General features: G+C 40.7%; 1 protein-coding gene and 1 long non-coding RNA gene across 3 annotated transcripts in view; one reads left to right on the top strand and one right to left on the bottom strand.

Annotated features, from left to right (window-relative positions):
• Positions 1-21,503, top strand: part of ctdspla (CTD (carboxy-terminal domain, RNA polymerase II, polypeptide A) small phosphatase-like a) — a 35,308-nt gene that overhangs the window by 10,899 nt on the left and 2,906 nt on the right. The window contains exons 2-5 of one of the 2 annotated variants that reach the window (XM_022209728.2): positions 7,924-8,090; positions 9,311-9,343; positions 14,035-14,136; positions 20,369-20,425. In XM_022209728.2, coding sequence (XP_022065420.1) covers positions 7,924-8,090; positions 9,311-9,343; positions 14,035-14,136; positions 20,369-20,425 — 359 coding nt within the window. The remainder of the gene's footprint in view (positions 1-7,923; positions 8,091-9,310; positions 9,344-14,034; positions 14,137-20,368; positions 20,426-21,503) is intronic. The other variant, XM_022209729.2, reaches the window with a different exon arrangement.
• Positions 10,593-12,501, bottom strand: LOC127531319 (uncharacterized). The gene is made up of 2 exons (XR_007938388.1): positions 12,050-12,501; positions 10,593-11,968 (listed from the first exon to the last, which is right to left on the bottom strand). It is a non-coding gene; the product is annotated as an uncharacterized LOC127531319 (long non-coding RNA).

Consider the following 21,503-nt stretch of genomic DNA (forward strand, 5'->3'; position numbering starts at 1 on the left):
CCCAGTTGGAAATATAATGCATTTCTGCAGGGATTCCTTCCACAGTGTTATTCTGCTGACACAGTGCACAACAAGGAGTTCCCCCCTCGCTGCTGTCTGTTTCTGTTAGTGGTAGCCAGGGACAGAAACAGCTTCTTCTTCAGGTGCTGCCTCTGAATGTTGTCAAGTCGAGACATTAGATCCCTAGCTGCGGGCGAATAGTGGATTACCTGCCGGTGTGTGTGTGAGAGAGAGAGAGAGAGAGAGAGAGAGAGAGTGTCCTGTTCTTCATTTTGGCTGCAGGCGAATAAGTATTTTATCTCGCATGGAGTTACGTAACTTCTAGACAGCTGGTCCCACTTTCAATACAAACACCCCACTCTCAAAGTCTCAGAGAGGGGAGGCGGGAAATAATCTGTGAAATCGTACCCACTGCCCGAGGGGATGGGAGGGTTTTTAAATATTTTTAGTGTCTCCTTGTCCTGATGTCACGTTGCCACAGTCAGAAGGCTTCTTTTTTTATTGTTGCATAGCAGCGATAACGTGGAAGTCCCTCTGACGTGTGGTTGTTTTGTTTCGGTGTATGTTAAGTACCTGACCGTGCCATTTAAAACCAACCTGTTTTCCATTTGAATTATTAAAGCTGCACGTTCACGCAGACTGTTCTCACATTTACCTTCATGCCCCCCAGGTACTGTACACTTTACCTGCCTCGCTGGGCAACTAAGTGCTACTGGATTGCAATTCAAAGTCTGTCACACAGGAACTATTAATACCAATATACTGAAAAATTATCCCATTTTTGTCTTGGATTCAGTTTTCTGTTGGTACTTTTTAACACCTGAGAGTCTGACATTTTTGTTACGTTGCATTCGATCCGGCTTGTTTTGGTTTCACGTTGCAATTATACGAACTCTCTGAAGAAGTGTCGTCATCATCTAAGTGGACTGTATGTCCCTTAACTGATTCACAATTGATTGGCTTGTAGACAAGAGCCCAGGGTGTGATCTAGTTTGTCAGGAAATTTTCCCTTCTCATTTGACTGCTTTTTCTAATGGCCCCCATGCAGCCTTGTGTACTTTATTTTCTAGTGGTTTTGCTCTCCTATCATCTCATATCCTCTGCCTCCAGTCCCCTCTGAAAATACCTAGAAACTGTTGGGATTTCTGGGGGAGCATTCTTAAATTTTTGGTGAGTTTTGCCAGGCTTAACACTAGGGCATTTTTGTTATTTTTTTTCACTTGACTTTTGATAATGGCATTGGGCCATATTTCACTTGGACCATATTTTTTCTTGAGTTCCTCCTCTTGTTGTGTGCTACCGTGGCTCATATTTGCTATTTCCAGTTCGGTTGATAGCCTGTAACTTCTTGGAATTGGTCCAAAAGTTTGAGCCATCCAAAAACCGTTTTCACACAAACCAAACTCTTATTCAGTTTGGTTCAGACCAGTGTTTAGTTGTTGGTTTGTGTAGGTTTCACCCCTGTAATTTTGGTCCAGATTAAAGTAAATAAGTCCAAATGAGTTTGTCTGGACCAAATGACTTGGGTATAAAAGACCTTATGATGGTATAAGGTATCAGGAATTGGGAATATACTGTCTGTATTTACACTTTGTTGATTCCAGCAGTCTTTTGAAGGTTTGATATCAAGTGTGATCTACTAATGAGGGTACATCAGCTCGGTATAAGGGCTGGAGGTGTGGTGGTGCGGTGGTGTGGTTGCAGCTTTTACCAAAAGAAGGAAAAATCCACCCTCCGCTAGCTCAAAAGTTTTCTAACTCCCATTACATGCCTTATTAGTCACCAGTACCTTTGAGGATGGGATGGAGGCCGTCGGTCAGATGGGCTGAGCTAATGGTCTGTGGGTGTGGAGGCTCTTAAGTTGCTTAAAGGATCCTTTGACAGAGAGGGGATGAGTAACACAAGTAAAGGAGAAAGTCATGCAAGAAATAACTACGTTGCTTTGCTGGTGTATTTAAGTAATGTAATTATTGTTGAGTGAGTATGCAGGATGTCTGTGATACCATGACGATGCATCGCATTAGGCGCCATCAGTAATAAGAAATTTATTTTAAAAAGAAAATTGCTAGTTCTTATCATTTTGATGATGATGACCAGAAATTTCTTAATGAAAGAAAAAACTAATTTACTAATACCGAGTAACTAATGAGCAATTAATAGCTGAGATCTGAGAATGCTCTTCCGTAAAGAAGACTACAAGTGTTTCTTTGTCCCACTGGACTTTGTTGTAGCGATGTTTTCATGTTCTCAGATCTCAGCTGTGAACATGGGGAGTACAAGGCTCATTAACAGAAGTGATGGCGAAAACTATTCTAAGAAAAGCTGTAATAAACCTGAATTAACCTTCACCCGGACACATGATGCGTGTCCCAACATAAACTCCATGCGCTGTAAACGGAGAACCAGCAGCTAAAGCCGTCATAATTTAAATCTGGCATGTTGTTTTTTTGGCTGCTTGCATATTCTTTCTGCGCCTTCAGAGCTACAGTAAAGGAGGCCACCTCAAAAGTCTGGAGCTAAGCCGGGGGATCATATTCCCTCTCGGAGCCTGGCATTATTCCACGCTGTGGGTCACGGGGTGATTATCTCTTCCTGTCAGGAATGCTGAGAATTTCCTGCGTTTTCTCCCTCTTCCGGCCTTGTTAGTGGTTGGGCCTGAACATGTGACAGAGAGCCGGGGCTCAGTCGGCTCTGATTGACGAGCGAGCGCTCTGCTACTGTTACCTAACGTTCAGCGGGACCACTGACACATGCACTCGCTTTAAAGGCCTTTTTTCACGGCTCTGAGATCAAGCGGAGATGCTGAATCGAATGAAGTGTATTCAGTGGGCAAATAACGTGCACCTGCTCTGAAGAGGCTAAAGATAAGGCCTTCTATCTCCAGCTCTCCAGGAGGCTTTTCTCGCTAGATAAAACCAATTGTGTGAATTGCCCTTTGCTTTGCTTTTAGTTAGTGTATTTGTAACTAACTCTTCTCCATGTGGGTGCTGCTTTCGTGCATTATTTGACTGATTCAGCTCGTCTGTGCAGCTTTTTAATGGCAAATGCTGCACTTTAACCTTTCGCTGTTATTCTCAGGGCCGACTAAAGTTGCGCAAGGCGAGCCGACTCTCGGACACATTCCTGAGCAAGGACACTGAAAGGAAAAAAAAAGAAGAGAAGTTTCTGTTTGTCGATCACTGCAAATGTGGCCCTTTGCTTAAACGTGTGAACATACGCTACATGTATGTGTGTTTGCTGGGCCTCCCTCAGCAGTCAGCGCTCAGAAATGTTGTTTGTGTCCCGGGGAGAAAGGAAAGCTCTGTTTGTGTAGGGTGGTGGTGCAGGAGGGGGTGGAGTAAGAATCAGACCCAAGTATAGGCTGTCTCACCACAGTAACTCTCCCCACCCATTCGACGCCCTTCCAAGCTCCCTCTGCTTTCTCTCTCGAGCGCTCCCACCTGCTTGTTCGGGGCGGGAAAATGTAGACGCTCTCAAAATGGAGGAGTGAGGAATGACATCAAGGCATCCGAGGCCAACTTTGGAGAGAATTGGAGCTGATTCAGGGTCCAAAACTGGAAATTTACACATTTGAAGGACACTTGGATGCTTTTTGTCACTTTAAATCGAGCCATGCAGATACTTCTGCTTATATTTGGCCAAACTTCAAACACATTTATCTTCCACTTCAGTATAATAGAAGTAAATTAAATGCCATTTGTGCTGCAGGAATTTTTTTTACTGCAGAAAGTTTTACTCGCAGAAACAATAAGGCTGTTACCCAGGACATTACACTGTGTTTTGGAAGGAGATGCTGCTCTAATTTTCCTGATGAGTCAGTGATAAAGTCATTAGCAAACTAAAGGTTAGCAATGTCTCACTCTCTGATACGCCATCCAGTCTGCGGCAATAAGTGTTATTGTCTCTGCATCAGGAGTCCAAGACAAAAAGTCAGTCCCTGCCAATAGTTTTCCCCAGTGTGTAATGAAGTCCTCAGCTAAATAATGAATCCATGGATGGCATAGCTTGCTTCAACCCCAAAAAGGATTTATCAGTTTTTTTTGTTTTGCGGTTTTGGCACATGCATTATTGCTTGGACTCATTCAGGACCTAATTTGCAACCCTCCAGAGTAATAATTGAAATGAATCAAAGAAAAAGCAAACCAGGACTGTGAGTCAGCATGGACAGAAATGCTAAAATATTCAGTTGCTAAATCGATAGCAGAGAACTAACAAGAGGTCTGATGGAACTTTAGGCATGAATGTTGCTACATTTTGTAGGGTTGGAGTTGCAGCTCCAAGGTTTTTACCTCGCAAGGCAGCTCGGTTTTCATGAGATTTGCGAAATCACGAAAAAACAGCATTTTGCCAGGATTCAAACTGTTTGCTTGCAGCCAATCCACAGTTGGGCAGAACAAAAAGCGTCCTGTGAGGAACTACTGACAGCTATGGACATGTTTTAGGCGTGAGTTAGCCTGTGACAGACAGATGGTTCAATCACCTGTCAAGTAAACAGTTTCCCAGGTCGACTACTCAAATCTGGAACAAACAGTCTGACACATGAGGTTACCAAGGTGGAGGGCAGATCGCTAGATACCAGTTAGATCATTTCCATAGCAAAGGTGTATCACCTGATAAGCCAACAGCAAATGTTAGTGGTTTTTGTAAAACATGTTGGTTAAATCTGTAATGAATTGTATAAGGTAAGCGAAATGTAGACGTCAATGAGATTTTTGACAACCTTGCATTTTATGATGGGTTTCATTTGATCCACGAAACATTATTGATTGCAGTTTTGAATCCTTCGTAAAGGGTGCCTGAGTCAAAGTCTGTATATTTGCAAATATTTTGAGTGTGATCAAAATTCACCATTTGTACTGTATGTTTAGCTTAGGCAAGTCACCATCTGCAGGTTAACACTTAACTACAGCTTTGGACCCTTTAAAATATGTCATTAAACTGATATTTGAATGTTGTGCTGCAATATCAATCTCATTGTATGTATTTAATTCCACCACATGGAATTGTTATGCATTAATGAGGCTTCCTCATCTGTGTGTGTGTTAGTGTATGTGATCAGTGACCTTTGTCTTATGTGGTTAATGCTTTCAATGTGTGCAGGGTCTTTTCTAAAATCTGTAGAGATCCTGTCGTATTTGAACCATTAATTCACTCTGTATATGAGAGTAAATTTACTGTCGAGAGAAATATAGACTCTGTTCTGAGCCAATATATTTTTATCAGTTTTCAGTGGCAGCAGTGAGGGAATCAAGTCTACAAGGGCAGAGCGTCTCCTTCAATCACCACGCAGGTTATAGTAGCACAGCATGTTGCCTTCCTTTTCCAGCCGTATAGCTGCGTTTGCTTACTGAAGTGCTGCTTCTCTGGAGCATCTATCAGGGAAGAGGAGGGGTCACAGCGAGCTTCTGGACTACAAAGACGAAAGGGAGAGAGAACAAAAAAAAAGATGAACTGCCCGCAGCCTGTCAGATCCAGTCGGAGCGACCCGAGGATATTTCCAGGCGTCAATCTGAAGACTCACAGAACAGGAGTAGGCTGCAAACAGCCGCAGCATGCATGGCTAACTGGGCTGCCTGTGTCACACGGCTGTATGAACACGTTAACAAGACGGCAGCAAAGGGGGGACGCAGTATGATGGTCGCTCCAAGGCATGAAAATAATGATTCCAGCTGAAGTCAGCCAGACACTTCAAAGTCTTGAGCAGATTTGGGATTTCCATGCCTAAAAATTACCTTTGAAGCAATTAAGCTGGCAGAATTTCTGCTTTAGGAACACCTCATGGTAATTGCACTGTCAGATTTTAGCCTTTGCTCTAGATCTGCCCAAATTTCTATTTTTATCCTCTCAGGCTTCACCAAAGGAAAATCAAAATCCATGATAGATCATTGGCAGAGGCCTGCAGACCATTCGAGTCTCTCTGTCAGTGTGAAAGTAGGCCATGAGCTTCAGAGACGGTGAAGGAGGAATGATGTAACCAGGGACCTACATGTGTATGTTGTTTGCTCCCTGGAGCTTTGCAGCACTCAGCCGCTGATCAAGACTTCTTGCCAGGCATGTGAAGCTGGCATTCATTATTGCCCAACAACAGACTTCACATCTCTGTGGATTAAAAAATAGAGCCTGCTTTATGCTGTATATATTCATATATGATATGATATATTAATCTTGCCCTCTCTTCCTTTCTTGATGTTAATTAACTAGACTACCTTCCCAGAGGGTCCTCTGATGAAAGCTATTTTTGTCCCTGTGCTCCTTATCTCATGAACTAATGCCTCACTGGGGTGCAACATACATCTCAGCTCCTTTTGTCACGAGGATGCGGTGATGCATGTGAAACGCTGTCTGCCTGCGACTCTGAGCATCTCTGCCGTCTGCTGCTATAACGGGATGCAGGATTCATTAACATAAAGGCTTTTAGACAGAAATGACGTCTCAACAGATGACATTGCAGTTAAATCGCAATGAGACAGCTCTTGATTCCAAGTTGAACTGGATTGTCTTCGGTATACAAAGAGTTTGCAGTGGAATAAGACTATTTACTGAAATTGTAGAATTTAGACTATTTGTACTTTTTACATTCAATGCCTCTTTATGACATTTCATAGAGAAATATTATTTTTTTACTCCACTACTGTATTTGAGAGCTATAAATGCAAAACAGACACTATAAGCGTATATAGTTTCATGCATTTTTATCAGTTAACCAACCGTATAGAAACTAGAATTACCATCACCAGCCAGTTAAGTTACATTTTGCACTGATGTATGTACAGACTCATATAACATGCTTTATGTAGTGAAGATAAAGGTGCAGATTCCTTGAGAGAACAAAAATATACTCCTCGTTTGAGTTCACATGCTTGACCAATAAAGCAGACTCTGCATTGCTGCAAAAAAGCTACAAATTGTAAAACAAGGATGCTCCACACGCATCTCCAATCCAGCAGCAGAGAAGGTCTGTACAATCGCCACAGTTTCAAGGCGGGAATCTAAGATTTATGTCACCAATTCAGCGTCTGACCAAATGTGAAATATGGTCACAATCTGCCCTTCTGTTCCTGAGTTATGGTGTTGAACAACAGCTAGAAAAGTTTTTTTTTTTTTTGCAGAACATTACAATGTCAGAGTGAAGCTGGCGTTTGACATTTTGGATAGAAAAGGTCATCACTTCATCATTTAATCCTTTCAGACATTTGTGTGAAATTTTGTTGTAAATAGCCTATGAATGTTTGATTTCCTGTGAAGTCACAGTGATCTTTGACCACCAAAATCTGACCCGTTAATCGTTGGGTCCAAGTAAACGTTTTTGCCAAAATGGAAGAAATTCCCTCTTGGCGTTCAAGAGTTATTCACACAAATGAGATGGGTGAACAGCTCGCAAATGAAGTCATTGTATCTCATTTGTTTTATTCAAAATCTGGAATATAAAATGGTCCATTTTAAAGTGAGTTCTGTGCCAGACTGCCTTGCTGAGAGCCACATTAGCAGTTTCTCCCTGTTTCCAATCCAAGCTATGCAAACAAACGGCCAGCTATAACTTCGTACTGAACATACAGATATAACAGTGATATTGCTATTCTCATCTCTTCATGTTTTTAAATAGTAAGTGTGAATTCTTTCAGAGTTGCATTACTACAAAAGTGGAGGTAATGCTTTCTCTTCTGTTTGTTCGTTGGTTTGTCAGCATGATTACACATCAATTACCAGGCTGAGTTTCATGACACCTAATGGAGAGGTGGAGCATAGCCAAAGTAAGAACCCATTAAATTTTGGTGCAGATCCAGATCACTTTCTTTAAAACCCCAAGACAGGGCCTCAGTGGATGTCTGCGCTCTCTGGTTGTCCTTTATGTTTGCACATGTAAATTAGCATAGTCTAACTATGCTGTTTCTCTTTTGTTTTTGGTTTTGCTTTCTCTTCCAGTCTCCCAGTCCAACAGCAGCCTAAAGAAGCACCGGAGTCGGAGCATTTTCAGTCCCTTCTTCTGCTGCTTTCGCAACTACAATGACTACCACGTGGAGCCACCACCCGCCAACAACAAGACACTTTCTCTGCCCCCGCCGCCAGAGGAGAATGGCAGTCCTCCCAAGGTAAATCTCATTTCTCTGTCTTGTCATTGTTGGCCAGAGTCCAAGTTGCATTCCATTTGCATCCACATGACATGAAACCTTGTGGGAATTATGTTACGACAGAAGTCCTATTTGGACTGGTGAGATTCAGCAAGGAGTAGCGTTTGTTTGGTTTTGTTACAGAGAGCTTGTTAGGGTTTGCCTTTTCCTGCAGTGAGCTGAGGCTGAGGCGGCCTCGCCGAGTTCCCTCCACAAATTTTTCCAGCTGCTTCAAACCCGTTGAACCCAGAGGTTGTTTACCATCCACTGCTTGAAAATACGGGCTCGTGTCCCATCTTGCATTCTTCGATATCTGCCTACGCACACAACCGCACACAAAATAACACACGGAGCGCTGAGGAGCTCAAAAGACATGCCTCGCTCTTTCTCCTGCACAAGTCCTGCCACAGACCCATGACAACACATGTAAGGACACACACATGGACTCAGACTGCTGCTCCTCTAATCCCCATAAAGTGGGCCTTGTGTGTGTCCGCTGTGATGGATTGCCTGGCACCCACGCCTCCCCCTCGCCTCATGCACACTCTGACCAGTGTAGTGAGGATGTGTGAAGAGAACGTTCTGGCCGTGGAAAAGGCGCCAAACCCCCGAAGCTCCTCCACAAACACGGTGTTGGGCTGCCAAGGCAGGTACACGAGGCTAAAAATGGAGCAGGATCGTATCAGATTTCCACTCCTGTTTACCTGTAAATGTCTCTCGTCCAGGGGAGGAATGTGTGGCCCTTTACGGACGCCGTACATGTGGTCAGTACTGACCCGCTACAGACCTCTCCTTAACAAATGAGCTCCCATTAATTTAGAGTGAACCTCGCGAACCTCGCCATAAAAAGCCTTGTTATAGAGCGAGGCTGATTTTCGAGCTGGGTCTGTGCCCACGGTCCCTCCCAGCAGTGTACTGTTGCTGGATTTCTGGCCAGCCGTATTTGTTACTATGGCAGCTCTGTTTGTTTTTCAGCGAGTCGTTCTCACTTTCTCTCACCGTGAGTGCACTATACGTCCCTCTTCCTCTGTCCCTCTCTCTCCTCTTCTCTCGCTGTGCATTTGTTGATTGGATTATTGATGTTGTCGATTTCTTCCTTGCAACAGTTTTTCTTTTGCTTCCTTGTTCCTTTTTCTCTATTTTTTTCCCACCCTGTCTCTCTCAATCCCTCTCTCTCTTTTCTCTCTGTTTGCTTTCTCCAGTGTGACCAGGTCCAGGTCATCCCCATACCCAGTGTATGTATTATTATCTTTCATTTTTCTTCATCTCGCCCCATCACAGTAGCCTCCTCCCTTTGCTTGCTGTGCTTCATCATTCTAGCTGCATGTGGCTGTTGACACAGAGGTAATTTTTCTTTGCTGTCAGGTGAAATTTTGCACTGTCCCCCATCATTTGATCATGCGGCTTCCAATCCCTTCCTTTGTGCCGCTTCTCCTCCCTTCATACGAATCAAGTCCATTTGTTGTCACATGATTAATTTGTGGTTTTGTCCTCTTGTCCTTTTCTAACGTGATTCTCCAATCATCGGACAAGAACATGAGATTGATTTTCTTATTAGATCAAATTTACCCAATCCTACGTTAGACCTTTGCATCGACAGTTTGGGTCAGCAAACACATAACTTGCCCTTAAAAGACTTGATTAAATTACATATTTGTCTGTGTGGAGGTTGATTGCATTGTGATTATGCAATCAGTGGTCAATGAACTGCTGTTAGTCCATTAGAAAGGAGTTTGGTTTCAACGATTTGTGACTCGCCAGACATTCACCAGAAAAGAGTTGGTTTATCTGATCCCTGCTTTGTTTGTGCTGAAACTGCAATTCATTTAGCTATTTTGGAATCTATGTGGTGCCTGTGGTTTACTGTAATTTAGGATATTCACACTCACAGCATCCCAAGTCGCAGCCAAGGTTTAAACTACACCACACAGCAGACACCTCCCTTCAATAGCAGGAAATGCATGTGGCGATGAGGTCTGCTCTTTGTCTTGCTCGCTGGATCTGAGGGCTGACTTAAATAACTTGAGCTGACCTGTGCGGGTCACGTCTGAGTCACTCGTCGCTGTAACGCTGCAGTGAGAGCGGCAACGCAAAGCAGAAGAAACAAGACATCGCTTGCAAGTTGTCGTGAGGTTCTGTGCCTCGTGCAAAAATAGCAAAACGCCGAGAATCACGGCGGCGAAGTGGAGTCACGACACCGCATCAAAAAGCAAAACCTTTTTGAACTACAACATCTAAACCTCATCAAAAAACAGATACAAGGCATTACACAGAAGATAAGTTAAGATAAGAAAAAATTTGAAGTGTTACAGCCGCAAAAAGGAACATGAACAGAAAATAAAATAAAGAAAAAATATACACAAGTTTCTCTATTTGTGAATATTCAGATATTGCAAAGAAAATTATCCTCTGTTGAAAATAACAGTATAGCATTTAGAAATCATCAAATTCTTCCATAAGTTTACATATTGATATAAAGAAGTATTGATATTGCACATATTGTCTTTAATGTATAAAGACTTATGAGCTTTTAATGTGCAAAATATTCACATAGACAAAAAATACAAATAAACGATATCAGTTTAGTTTTGATATAGCACTGACAGACCGAATATAGACAATAAATTGTCTACAACTCACAATGATTTGAGATATAAAGTATGACAGTGTTTGTTAATGTATTTGTTAAGAAATATAACTTCAAATGTGTGTAACTTATTTGGAAATAATATGACTTCTTAACTGCATAATCTAATGCAGAATTACTTACAGAGCCTCATTAGCCACATTTCATAGTCATCATCATTCAAATTAAACAAATTAATTATCTTAATTATCTTAATTACGGTAAGCACATAGGTGGAATAAGAAAGAGCAAACATTTCACTTTTTTTATGTTACATTTTGTTTAACTTAGACTTAAACAATGAAACATTTTGCGCATAAGTTTCACAAACATGACATCTGTTAAAAAAATATATGTGAATTGTTTCCTTCTGTCCCAAGTCTTCTCCAGTTCATTAAGAAATTTCAGGAATTTTCACCAGATGAGTGGAAAAACTCAATTTGGAAAGAAAAAAATAATTCTTGAGGGGCTGGGCTGCTTTTTTAGTGGAGTGGATCTGAATTGAAAGTAAAAACTTTAATACACAAATACCTGATAAAAACACATATGGAGTCAACAATGTCATCAAAACTAAACAAAAAATAAACAATAAAAGAGCAGAAATAAAAAAAACATAATAAGAAAACGGTTAAATAAAGAAAAGGATAATATGTCATAAAACAAGTTAATTATCGCTCAGCTTTTCAGTCTTAAAGTCTGATTTTTTTTTGTTTTAAAGCTTCATATTTAATGATACATTTAACTGAATAAAGCAGTAAAATGAATAAAGTAATAAATATATAACTGATGGTTGCCTTCAATTTATTTTGTCACTGAAGTTGTTGTTCTTTTCCAAATATATCTCAAAAGTAAGACATTAAGTATCGTGTCCACCTGCTATACGAGGACTTTCATGCCATACGGGGACATAACAGTATTTCGAATTTTGCTCGTACTTTCAAAAGAAAAACAGAGTTTTTCTGTATCTATTTACTGAAATAATACTACCATGCTCTTAGTTAGCATGATACACTGTAGTTAAACGTAATCATTTTGGAAGTGCGCCCCCTGGCTGTAGCTGTGAGTTATTTTAAGTCAATGCAGCTGCCTGGTGAAAATGTCAAGGTCCCAGTCAGTCTTTTTTTTTTCTTTGTTTAACCTGAAGGTTTAAATCGCATTCATCACGGCCTGACAGGATGTCATTCTGTGTCCTTGCTCACGGGGAATTCTTCCTGTGGTACATCAGCATGCAGTCCTGTGATAAGACATGATAAATACAGTCAGTGGTGCCAACAAACGCTAAAACACAGACATATACAGAAAAGACCTGGCTTACCGAGCAGCCGCAGATCAGTATGAGTGTCAGATTGACGGAGTCCTTCTTCCTCACCTCTACGTAGATTTGTGTGTCTGCCTATGGACGTATGTGTGCATGGATGTACTGGTTTGCGAGGTGTGAGTGTTTGCCCCCCGTGGCTGAGCCATCTGCCCCGTGCCTGTCGATAACCTCAGGCCCACATGGCAGAGGACATTAGTGTTTCTCCTTTTCCCCTCTGACCCTGAAGGCAGCACAGTCACAGAGCTCAGTCAACACAAGGTAATACAGAAGAAATCAGCAGGTGCTCAGACCACAGAGCAGCAGCAAATCGAGGCCGGTCTCTTTAAATGCTATCAGCCGAGGAAATAATTCCTCCCTTTGTATGTGGTGGCATTTAACTGGACATCGGATATCAAATCTTTTCGACAGATTAACTCATTGTTAATAGTCCTTCCTGGAAAAGCATTAGAAAGCATTAGCGAGGCAGACATCTCGGTCAAGCAGAGACAATTACAGTAGAGCTCCTTTTGCTGATAAACTCTGGTCAAATGTGTTCACGTAATTTGGCTACTTAATTAACCCTCTGAACCTCGAGCAGTTTCTGGGTCTTTTTTTTTTTTTTTTCCACTGTTACATTTTCACTCACTGTGGACTCGTTTTTCACTGCAATAGAAAGTCCTGCATCTTTATGGACAACCAGCACAACCGTGACTCAACATTTATGTTGCCATAGATCAGATAAAGAAAAGATGAATGTAGAATTTCTTTGATTAATAATTTTACAAAAAATTAAAAAAAAACCTTGGAATCGGCATTGCCAGTCGTGGACAAACATGGTGACTCCACATGCTTCAGATAATTAACTACTTCCATTTTTTTTTTAAATCTTTTTTTTTTTTGCTTGTCTCTATTGCTTTGTGTAAACAGCCTGCAATTCAGCAAAAACATTGCTGAATTTTATGTCGCATAACTTTTTTTCTTTTACAGAATCTGATTGGGGCAAATAGTAAATGTTTGGCTTTTTGTTTAAAATGAGACATTAAAGTAGATTAAAGTGACTTTGATGAAGCATCACAATTTTAAATGATATTAAAGTTTCAAAATGGAATAAGTAGTTTAAGGACCACTGGAAAGTTGAACATTTGTTGATTTTTCCTATTTTTTCCCATTTCTAGATCTGAAAAATAGTGTGATTTTTGGCAAATATTAAAGCTTTTATTAAAAAATATCAAAAGCTGCTGGTGGGTTTCGGGGTCAGAGGATTAATAGAGTATATAGCTATCCAACAAATCAGTTGCAATATCATGTTTTACATTAAAACCCTCTCCATACATCTCTATCTTCATCTTTTTGAGCACTGCTTTTGTTTAAAAATGTAATTGCTATAAGACTGTCACAAGAACAGATTCTCACAATACATAAAGGAAAATTTAAAAGAAATAATATTATCAGTCAAATTTTCTTTAACTTTGCAAAGAAGTCACTTAAAATAACTGAACTGTATGTTGTTCCTACATTGGCACTGGATTAATTAGGGTATTATCATATGTGTATTATGGACACAATATCAATAATTTTTTTAAAGTATTACGATTCTTGCCAGTGCCATGACAATATATTGCAGCACCCATAATGTAAAATGTGTTCTAATATACTGATTTCAACCAACTTACCCACTCTGAATTACATTACGCATGCTTTAAAATCTCTACAACAGTCAAAATCACAACTTAGTTTCATGTCGTTCTTGCACTGGCACATTTCTCAGCGGTACACTCAGACGTCTACAGAAGCTGAGGAACACCCTCCTGCAGGTCATTAATCCTGTTAAGTGTTTCTTGAGTGTCACCCAAAGTAGCCAAAGTGATCATGTCCAACACTCTGACTGAGCCGCCATCACACCCTCGGTGTGTGTGTTGGAGAGAGTGTGTGTTGCAGCCTGTTCTCTCTGGCGCTCCTCTGTTTATACGTGACATTATAAAGTGTGTTTGTTGTCTCTGCAGCCTCCAGCCAAGTTCCTTCTGCCGGAGGTCAGCATAGCCGACTATGGCAAGAACTGCGTGGTGATCGACCTGGACGAAACCCTCGTGCACAGCTCCTTCAAGGTACAACATCTCACACACAAGCACATGATACACCTTTGAATACACTGACAGTCGTGCTACATCTCAGCTGTTTCATGCTGTGTGGGATTATGCGGAAATAAATCCAGAAAAAGACATTCTTTGTTGTGAATTTGGCGCGAGTACAATTAGGTACTGCTGAGTCCTATTAGCATCACTGAACTACATCACAACAGTCTCCGTCCTTGAGAGTATTAAGGCTTTAAAACATCAATTACAACAAGAGAGGGCAAACAGGAGACCTAACTGTTACTATTACAGGGTGTTGGCATGGCAACCGGTACATCTTTAGCAGCTGTGCACCGTGCGATTCATCATCACCCAATCCATTTGTTAAGCAGGAAATGTCTACTGTATCGCCGCTGTCCACTGAAAAGCAGGTTCTCTGAGGATCCACGCATTTCACGAGCTACTGTAAACAGTCCAGAGTTTTACCTCAAGGCTATAACGCAAATGGGCTCTTTTTGATCTTTCGACCCTTGCAATAAATTTGGACGGGAAGTTTTCAAGGATTATTATAATCTTGGGCTGCCAGACTGCTTTGAAAGTAGGCTTGCGCTGTATTTTTAGGGTTTTAACTGCAGGAATGCTGCACATTTTACCTGGATCATGACTTCCTTTTGATAGATACACATCTTATCATTTTACCAGCTGTCTATACATGTTGTATAGCATCCCAAACATTGCTGCAGGTTTTATTTGATTATTAGGAATGAATGTTTCTGATGAATTTCTATGTACCAATTTGTTTTGTATCAGTTTATGGTGAAAACGTCTTTTTTATGCAAAGAAATACACACATTCCAGGCACCAGTGGAAGGTAAAAGTCCATTTGTAATGGAATGTATGTGGATCTAATTATGTTTTCCACAACAGAAGAAAAACAATCCAAAGTCTTCAGCTTCTTTCATGCTTTTCTTGAGAGGAACAAATGCAACTGTTCAAAAAACTGACAGTGATGTGTTTTAAATGTACACATATCTCAAATATCCGCAAAACAGGTAAAGCTTTTTGACTTAATTCAAGGTTTTTTTTCTAGACTCAGAAGCACAAGTATTCTCCACAAGGTCTGAAATGCATATATTTTTAGTCATCTTCTTACTATGATGACCTCCTACGTGAACACAACCGACTTTTCCTATTTCATGAGAAATCCCTTAATTAGTAGTTTGTCTGCACTCGCTTGTCTTCTCGCTGGTTCGAAATGGGCGAAATCTAATCTAAAAATAAAATCTAATAACAGCCGATTGGGTTGTCTGGTCACTACCAGTCAAATCAGATCAAACCTCACCCACACAATCCTCGGGTAAATTCTCCTGCGACCACGTTTTCAGAGAGTTTGAATGATTTTATTTAATGAGACGCTTCTTTTCAGAGAACAGTTCAAACTTCAGGCTTTAAACTTAAAATCTGAAGTTGCAGAGTTTACCTGTATGTAACATTTCACGGTCTTTTGTTGTTGTTTTTGGCAACTCTGCTTTATTTGATGGTGCAGAATCCTTAGGCTGAGGTCCCCCCAGGCCTGGGATGCAGGATTAAGCTGCCAAATATAATTGCGCTGGTCAAATATTTCAAACAAACTAATTATTTAATGCTGAAAAATGAAGAAGCTGCATATGTATCATAACAGATGTAGGGTTATTCCCAGCTCTCAGATCTGTTAGAAATGGTTTTATAGAGTTTCTGCTCTGCTGCAGACACTCAAAGAGAAAGGCCAGTTACTGGGCAGCTCTACACCACCCTGACTCTTGTATCTGTCCATCAAAACCTCCGTCTGCTGACACACCTGGCACACCTAGTGACCCACTTCAGCTCAGCTCCGCCTCGGCCCCAGCTGATCTGTGCCTGAGTGCTTTTGTCCTCTGCATGAGTGCAGCCAAGATGAGAAAGCCAGAGAGGTGTGCAGCGAAACAGCTCAAGGTGAAGCTGAAGAACCTCTTGTGTTTTTGTTTTCTTCAGCAGCAAATGGAGAAGTACTTTTAATTAAAATAACTGCAGAGCGAAACAGTTTTTCAGTGCATTTTCATACGACCGAGAGCTAATTCCTCATTTTCTGTGGAAAGTCGAAGGAAGAGAAAAATGTACACACAACACACAGTACCGGACCCACCCATTAGGATCACAAGGCAGCAGTGCAGGGCCACACACACTCACCCACACACAAGGGTGTGTCCGCTACAGTGTACTGTTGCCTTGAATGACTGCGGGATGAATTTCGTAGAAATCCTGGACGTGTTCTAATAAGTCAGAAGGGTTTTTATTTTCCTCCCTTCCAAACCAAGTCAGAAACCCCATACAGGAGCTCAAGTTTTTTTCTCTCTTTTGATGAAACTCACACACAGTGGATACTCAGTCTATCAAAACTCATTTAGTTCAGAGATAAGTATGCAGTATGAAATGGATTCAGGCAATGCAATAAATGAAAATCGGTTGGGAGAGGAAGAGATGGAGACAGAAAGCGACACACAGCGCAGCGTTTTCAGTTCCGTTCAGAAACATGCAGGATTTCCTGCAGATTTCCTGTTTGGACTTAATTCTGATTCAAAATATCAAGGAATTGATTTCTAAAACGTGAATTTTAACACTTAAACGGGACAGTTAGTGCAGATAAACAAATTCAACCAACAAGGGACACAGACGACGCACAGATGGACATAGACTAAAAAAGAAACGTTACATAACACGTCACATACTCTGTGCTTTATCCTGCATGTTATGGATGAGGAGATAATTCCTGGGCCTGGCTGGGATTACATCCAGTATGCGTTAGATGTGTGCAAGTCGCTGAAAGGATACACCACATACTGTATAATCACATGAGTGATGTCTATTTATATAGCACCTCTCAAAGAAACCATCAGAACATGCGGACCTTCAGTCTTTATATGTGAATCCTGGACATCTGACTGCTAAATGATGGGCAATAATGACTGTACAGAATATTCAGAGTCCTGGCTGCAGAAAGGTGTTCCCTTTTAGACACAAGAGCATCTGGGAGGTCAACCACTGATGTGGTTGATAAGACCTGTTTTGTACTTGGTGTCCCAGCTAATTTCAAAGGTGCTGGATTGGGTTGAAGTCAGAACTCTATGCAGACCAGTCATCCACTTCTTAAGCACTAAACAGAAAACCAGTGATTTTTTTTTTTTAGATAAGACTAAATTGACTTTGTCAACTGAAAATGTTGCTAAATGTTAGAATCAGCATTAAAATCTACTGAAACTAGCGATCACACAGCCAAAACATGAAACATGCAATGCACAAACTGAATTAGCCTTTCAACAGGCTAAAGATAGGCCGCAACAATCAGTTGATTAACTCACCGAGAACAAATTAGTTTGATGATTGACTTAATATTTTTTAAAGCAAAAATGACTACTGGTATTTAAAGTTGGAATATTTTACTTTATGCTACACAATATTTTGTATGGAATATCTGTAGATTATGAAACAAGCAATTATTTTGTACTAGTAATAGATGAAAATTTAATGAATGACTGAAAATTAGTTGCAGCCCAAGATTTTGAATCCACTTTTCTTCTTACTATACCTAAGGAGACCTGAACAACATCTTTTCTGTGCACATATTTAAATCCATATATTGCCAAAATGTACCATGTCCAGTTTATAAAACAAAATGAGGGATCAAGCTTAGAACTTGCTCAAAAGCTGGTTGCAAAAATCTGTTTTAAGAGGCACTTTAGGAGATGAGCTGAGGCAGGTTTTGGACAATAATGCCTAATGATTAAACAGAGGTATGTATGTAAAGTCAGCGCCGTAGCGGAGCCAGAGTGAGATCTGAAAGTGAAACAACCCAGAACAAGTTCTCTCCATCAACTCTGCCAGCCTTTTGTGGTTCAGCACAAATCCATAATACATAACACTCTCCCTTCTCATCATTTACTCCACACATACATCCCCCTCTTGTCCTTTCCCATTTCCATATCTCTCGTCGTCTCTGGCCCATTACGGAGCAGGGCTATGAGCAGCTGTTGTATGCTCAGTCTTCAAATGATGGAGTGATTCAGCAGAAGAGCAATAGGCAGAAGAGCAGACAGTCTCCTCATCCATCTGTGTGACTCTCTCTTCTCTTCTTGCCGTTCTTTCTCGCCGCGATGGTAGGAGTTATGCAGCCTGTTTGTTCTCTTTCCTGCAAGCCACTGGTTCGGCTCATTATTTTTAGACAGCTTGGGTCTTTGTGTTCTCTGGTGTAAACATTAACCGTGGCTGAATATTGCAAAACTGATGTATAGAGCAGCCCCCGTCTATCTTGGGAGAGATCGCTGGGCTTTGATTGTGAATTGACTCACTCTTGCATCATATAAAGAAACCGAACATCTCGAGTGGGTGATAATGGTCATATTAGGCTTATATATATAGACCATTAGACAGATTATACAAGTGACATGTGGAAGGTCAAAGTGCTGTGCTTGGTATTCCTACTGCAAACACCCCCTCTGCTGGATGGCATTGAACTGTGCCTTTATAACTGGAGTTTTATGCTTGAAGGCATTTACATACAGAGCAAACACTGGGCTGTATTCAAAGACAGTTGCTACAGTGTTCATTAAAAATGTTAACATGGTTTTATGGAAATAGGAGAGTGTAATTTTACCACCTGAGGACAAGTCTGCACTAGAAAAGCAACAGGCGAGAATTACCACAAATAGGATTTAAATAAATAACAAGCTAAATAAATGGTATGCACAGACTACAGCGTAGTTGTATATACCTATACAGACATTATATGACTTTATTACCTGCTTTCTGATTCATTTTAATGTGTGTTTTAGGCCATTTATTAATTATTTATATGGTCTAATGCTATAAATGCTAAAGACAGGGAACTGAAAAGAACTGGCGCTAAACTGCAACTACATATTTGCTTTTAAGCTGAGTTAAGACCAGATTTTTTGACATATGAGTCACGGTATAATAACTGTGATGTTGTAGAAATGTGTAATTAAAAGAAGCAGCATGTAAAATTAGCTGGACACACACAACAATATTAAAAACAAACTGCAGCAACCAGATTCCGACCAGTTAAAGCCACCAGCTAGCAAGAGTGCATTAGCTTCAGCTAAAGCTAATGACCTTTTTGCTGGAGTTGATGAATGAATTCTGATGCTCCAACACCCTTGTAGCTGAGTTTGTTGTACTACATCATTAAGGGAGCAGCTAATTATATATTATGCCGGTATAAAAGCAATACCACATAAACAAGTCCGCTAATTAGCCTAGCTTAGATGTTCTTTCTTCAAACACAGAGGACAGCATCTGATTTTATCTGCCAGTTTTGTCATGGGGAAGAAAGGGGGTAATTATAATAAAAAGGATTTTTTCGTTTTTTTTTTTAACCACGCTGTACATATTTTAGTGCCTTTAAACTTCAAACCATTTCTTTCAACTTTGCTGTTTCTGTAGCTGCTAACGTCTAGCTTCAAGCAGAATGTGGAAAAAAGCCCATTTTGTGAAGCAAAGTCATCTTTTCTAAACATCACTTTACCAGTGTTTTTGCACATTTTGCTTGCATTGTTGAAATTCAAACCGACGAATTAGAGTCAGTCCAAATTACAAAGTGACACAACTAAATAATCTTCCATTCTTTTGCTTTCTCTCCTGCAAACTATCCATACGGGTGACAGCTAAGCTCCTACAGAAGAGCTTTTCTTTGTGTTTCTGGAAAACGCACAGCAACATTTTTTTCCCTCTGTCACCTATTTTCTTTTCTCTCCCTCTCTGAAATGACACCGCCGTGCCTCCTACCTAATCCTTTCATCCTCGTCTTTACGCCCTCTGCTTGTCTTCCACCCACACCCCTCCGGCATCTATCTTCCTCTACCTCTTGCACCTCTCCTCTCCCCTCTTCCTGCTTTTAAAAATATGACACAAGTCACGCAGAGAAAATGGCAGCGCTACTCCTTGTCCGCGCTCACGTCTGTCATTTCGCTCAACTCCCAGGTTTCTCCCTGGAGTCTTACTTCTGGTTTTTATTTAACGCTGAGATACCGAGCACCGGAGCAGAGGGAACCACATTATACTTGAAGCCTTCATCGTTTGCCTGGGGCACCTTGCAGGAGTATTTTATCTTCCTCTCCTTTTGAAAACAGAATTCGGGCATGTGGCTGGGCTGTTTCTGTGTCAGATTTGAGCAAAAAAAAAAAAAAAATTCTACAAGTTTTGAATCTTTTCCTTGTTTCCTGTCTTCCTGCAGCCCATCAGCAATGCAGACTTCATCGTTCCAGTGGAGATTGATGGCACTGTTCATCAGGTAATGCTGCACTGACACGGAGGGCTTCCAGAAAGTGGACTTAGAATGAAATAATGTGTATTAATTTATAAGGGCTCCCATGGAGTCCTTGGCTTCTCTCCTTCTGTATTTATTATTCCTTATTATCCCACAGCTCTGTCAAAGTGAAACACTGTCAAACAATTTAGTGCTTCTCGTTTTATCCTTTGTGTCTTTGAGTCCTTGCTTGCTGTAAAGATAGATGAGCCGTGGCGTGACTGTGTCCCCAAATGCCACAAAGCATGTTGAAGATACTGCAGAAGAGATTTTTCACTGAGAGGAAATGTGTGTGAGAGATAAAATTGAAGTCCCGTGCATTGAAACAAGAGATCCGTTTGTTTGTATTGAATTTCGTCGATCTATTTGAAGCAGAAGAAGCCATATTGTAGCTGCAACCTGGTTCAAGTAATCCAGGATAGGCTTTCTGCATCTGCTTTGGCCTATGCTTGATTACTTGCACTTGGGGGCAGCAACTAACCAACGGAGATCTACGGAGAAGATGAAGAGGAGCAGAAATGACATATATACGATGAGAAAATACTGTCTGATGTTGTATAAATCTGTGTATGGTTTGTCATTTTTTTCCACTCATATCTGATACCTGGGTTTTGGCACTTATAACAGTGTTTTTTGACATTGTCCCACAGCAAACTCTCTATAAAACATGTGATTTTAATTAACCACGTGAGCCTCGAGCAGTTTCTGGGTGTTATTCTTTCTTTGCTCCTGTCACATTTTTCATTTTGGGCACTGAAATATAAAGTCTTGCACTTCTATGGAAACAGCACAACCTTGACTAGAAGTAGAGAGAGCTCAGAAATATATTCTGTCTCTATAAAACAAGTAAATCCATTTTTAAAAGTTTTTTTTGGATTATTTATTTTGTAGAAATTGGAAAACCTGAAATCAACCTCTTTATCATTCTATCCAAGGTCACACTTGTGTTACAAAAGCTGTAAAAAAAATACAATAAATTCAACAAAAATTGTGAGTCTACATACTATAAAAAATTTCCCTGCTTGCTTTTTTAATTATTTTCCATAATTTTCTCCACCTGCTC

The sequence above is a fragment of the Acanthochromis polyacanthus genome, chromosome 20 (genome assembly GCF_021347895.1).
Source record: "Acanthochromis polyacanthus isolate Apoly-LR-REF ecotype Palm Island chromosome 20, KAUST_Apoly_ChrSc, whole genome shotgun sequence".
Lineage (NCBI taxonomy): Eukaryota > Metazoa > Chordata > Actinopteri > Pomacentridae > Acanthochromis > Acanthochromis polyacanthus.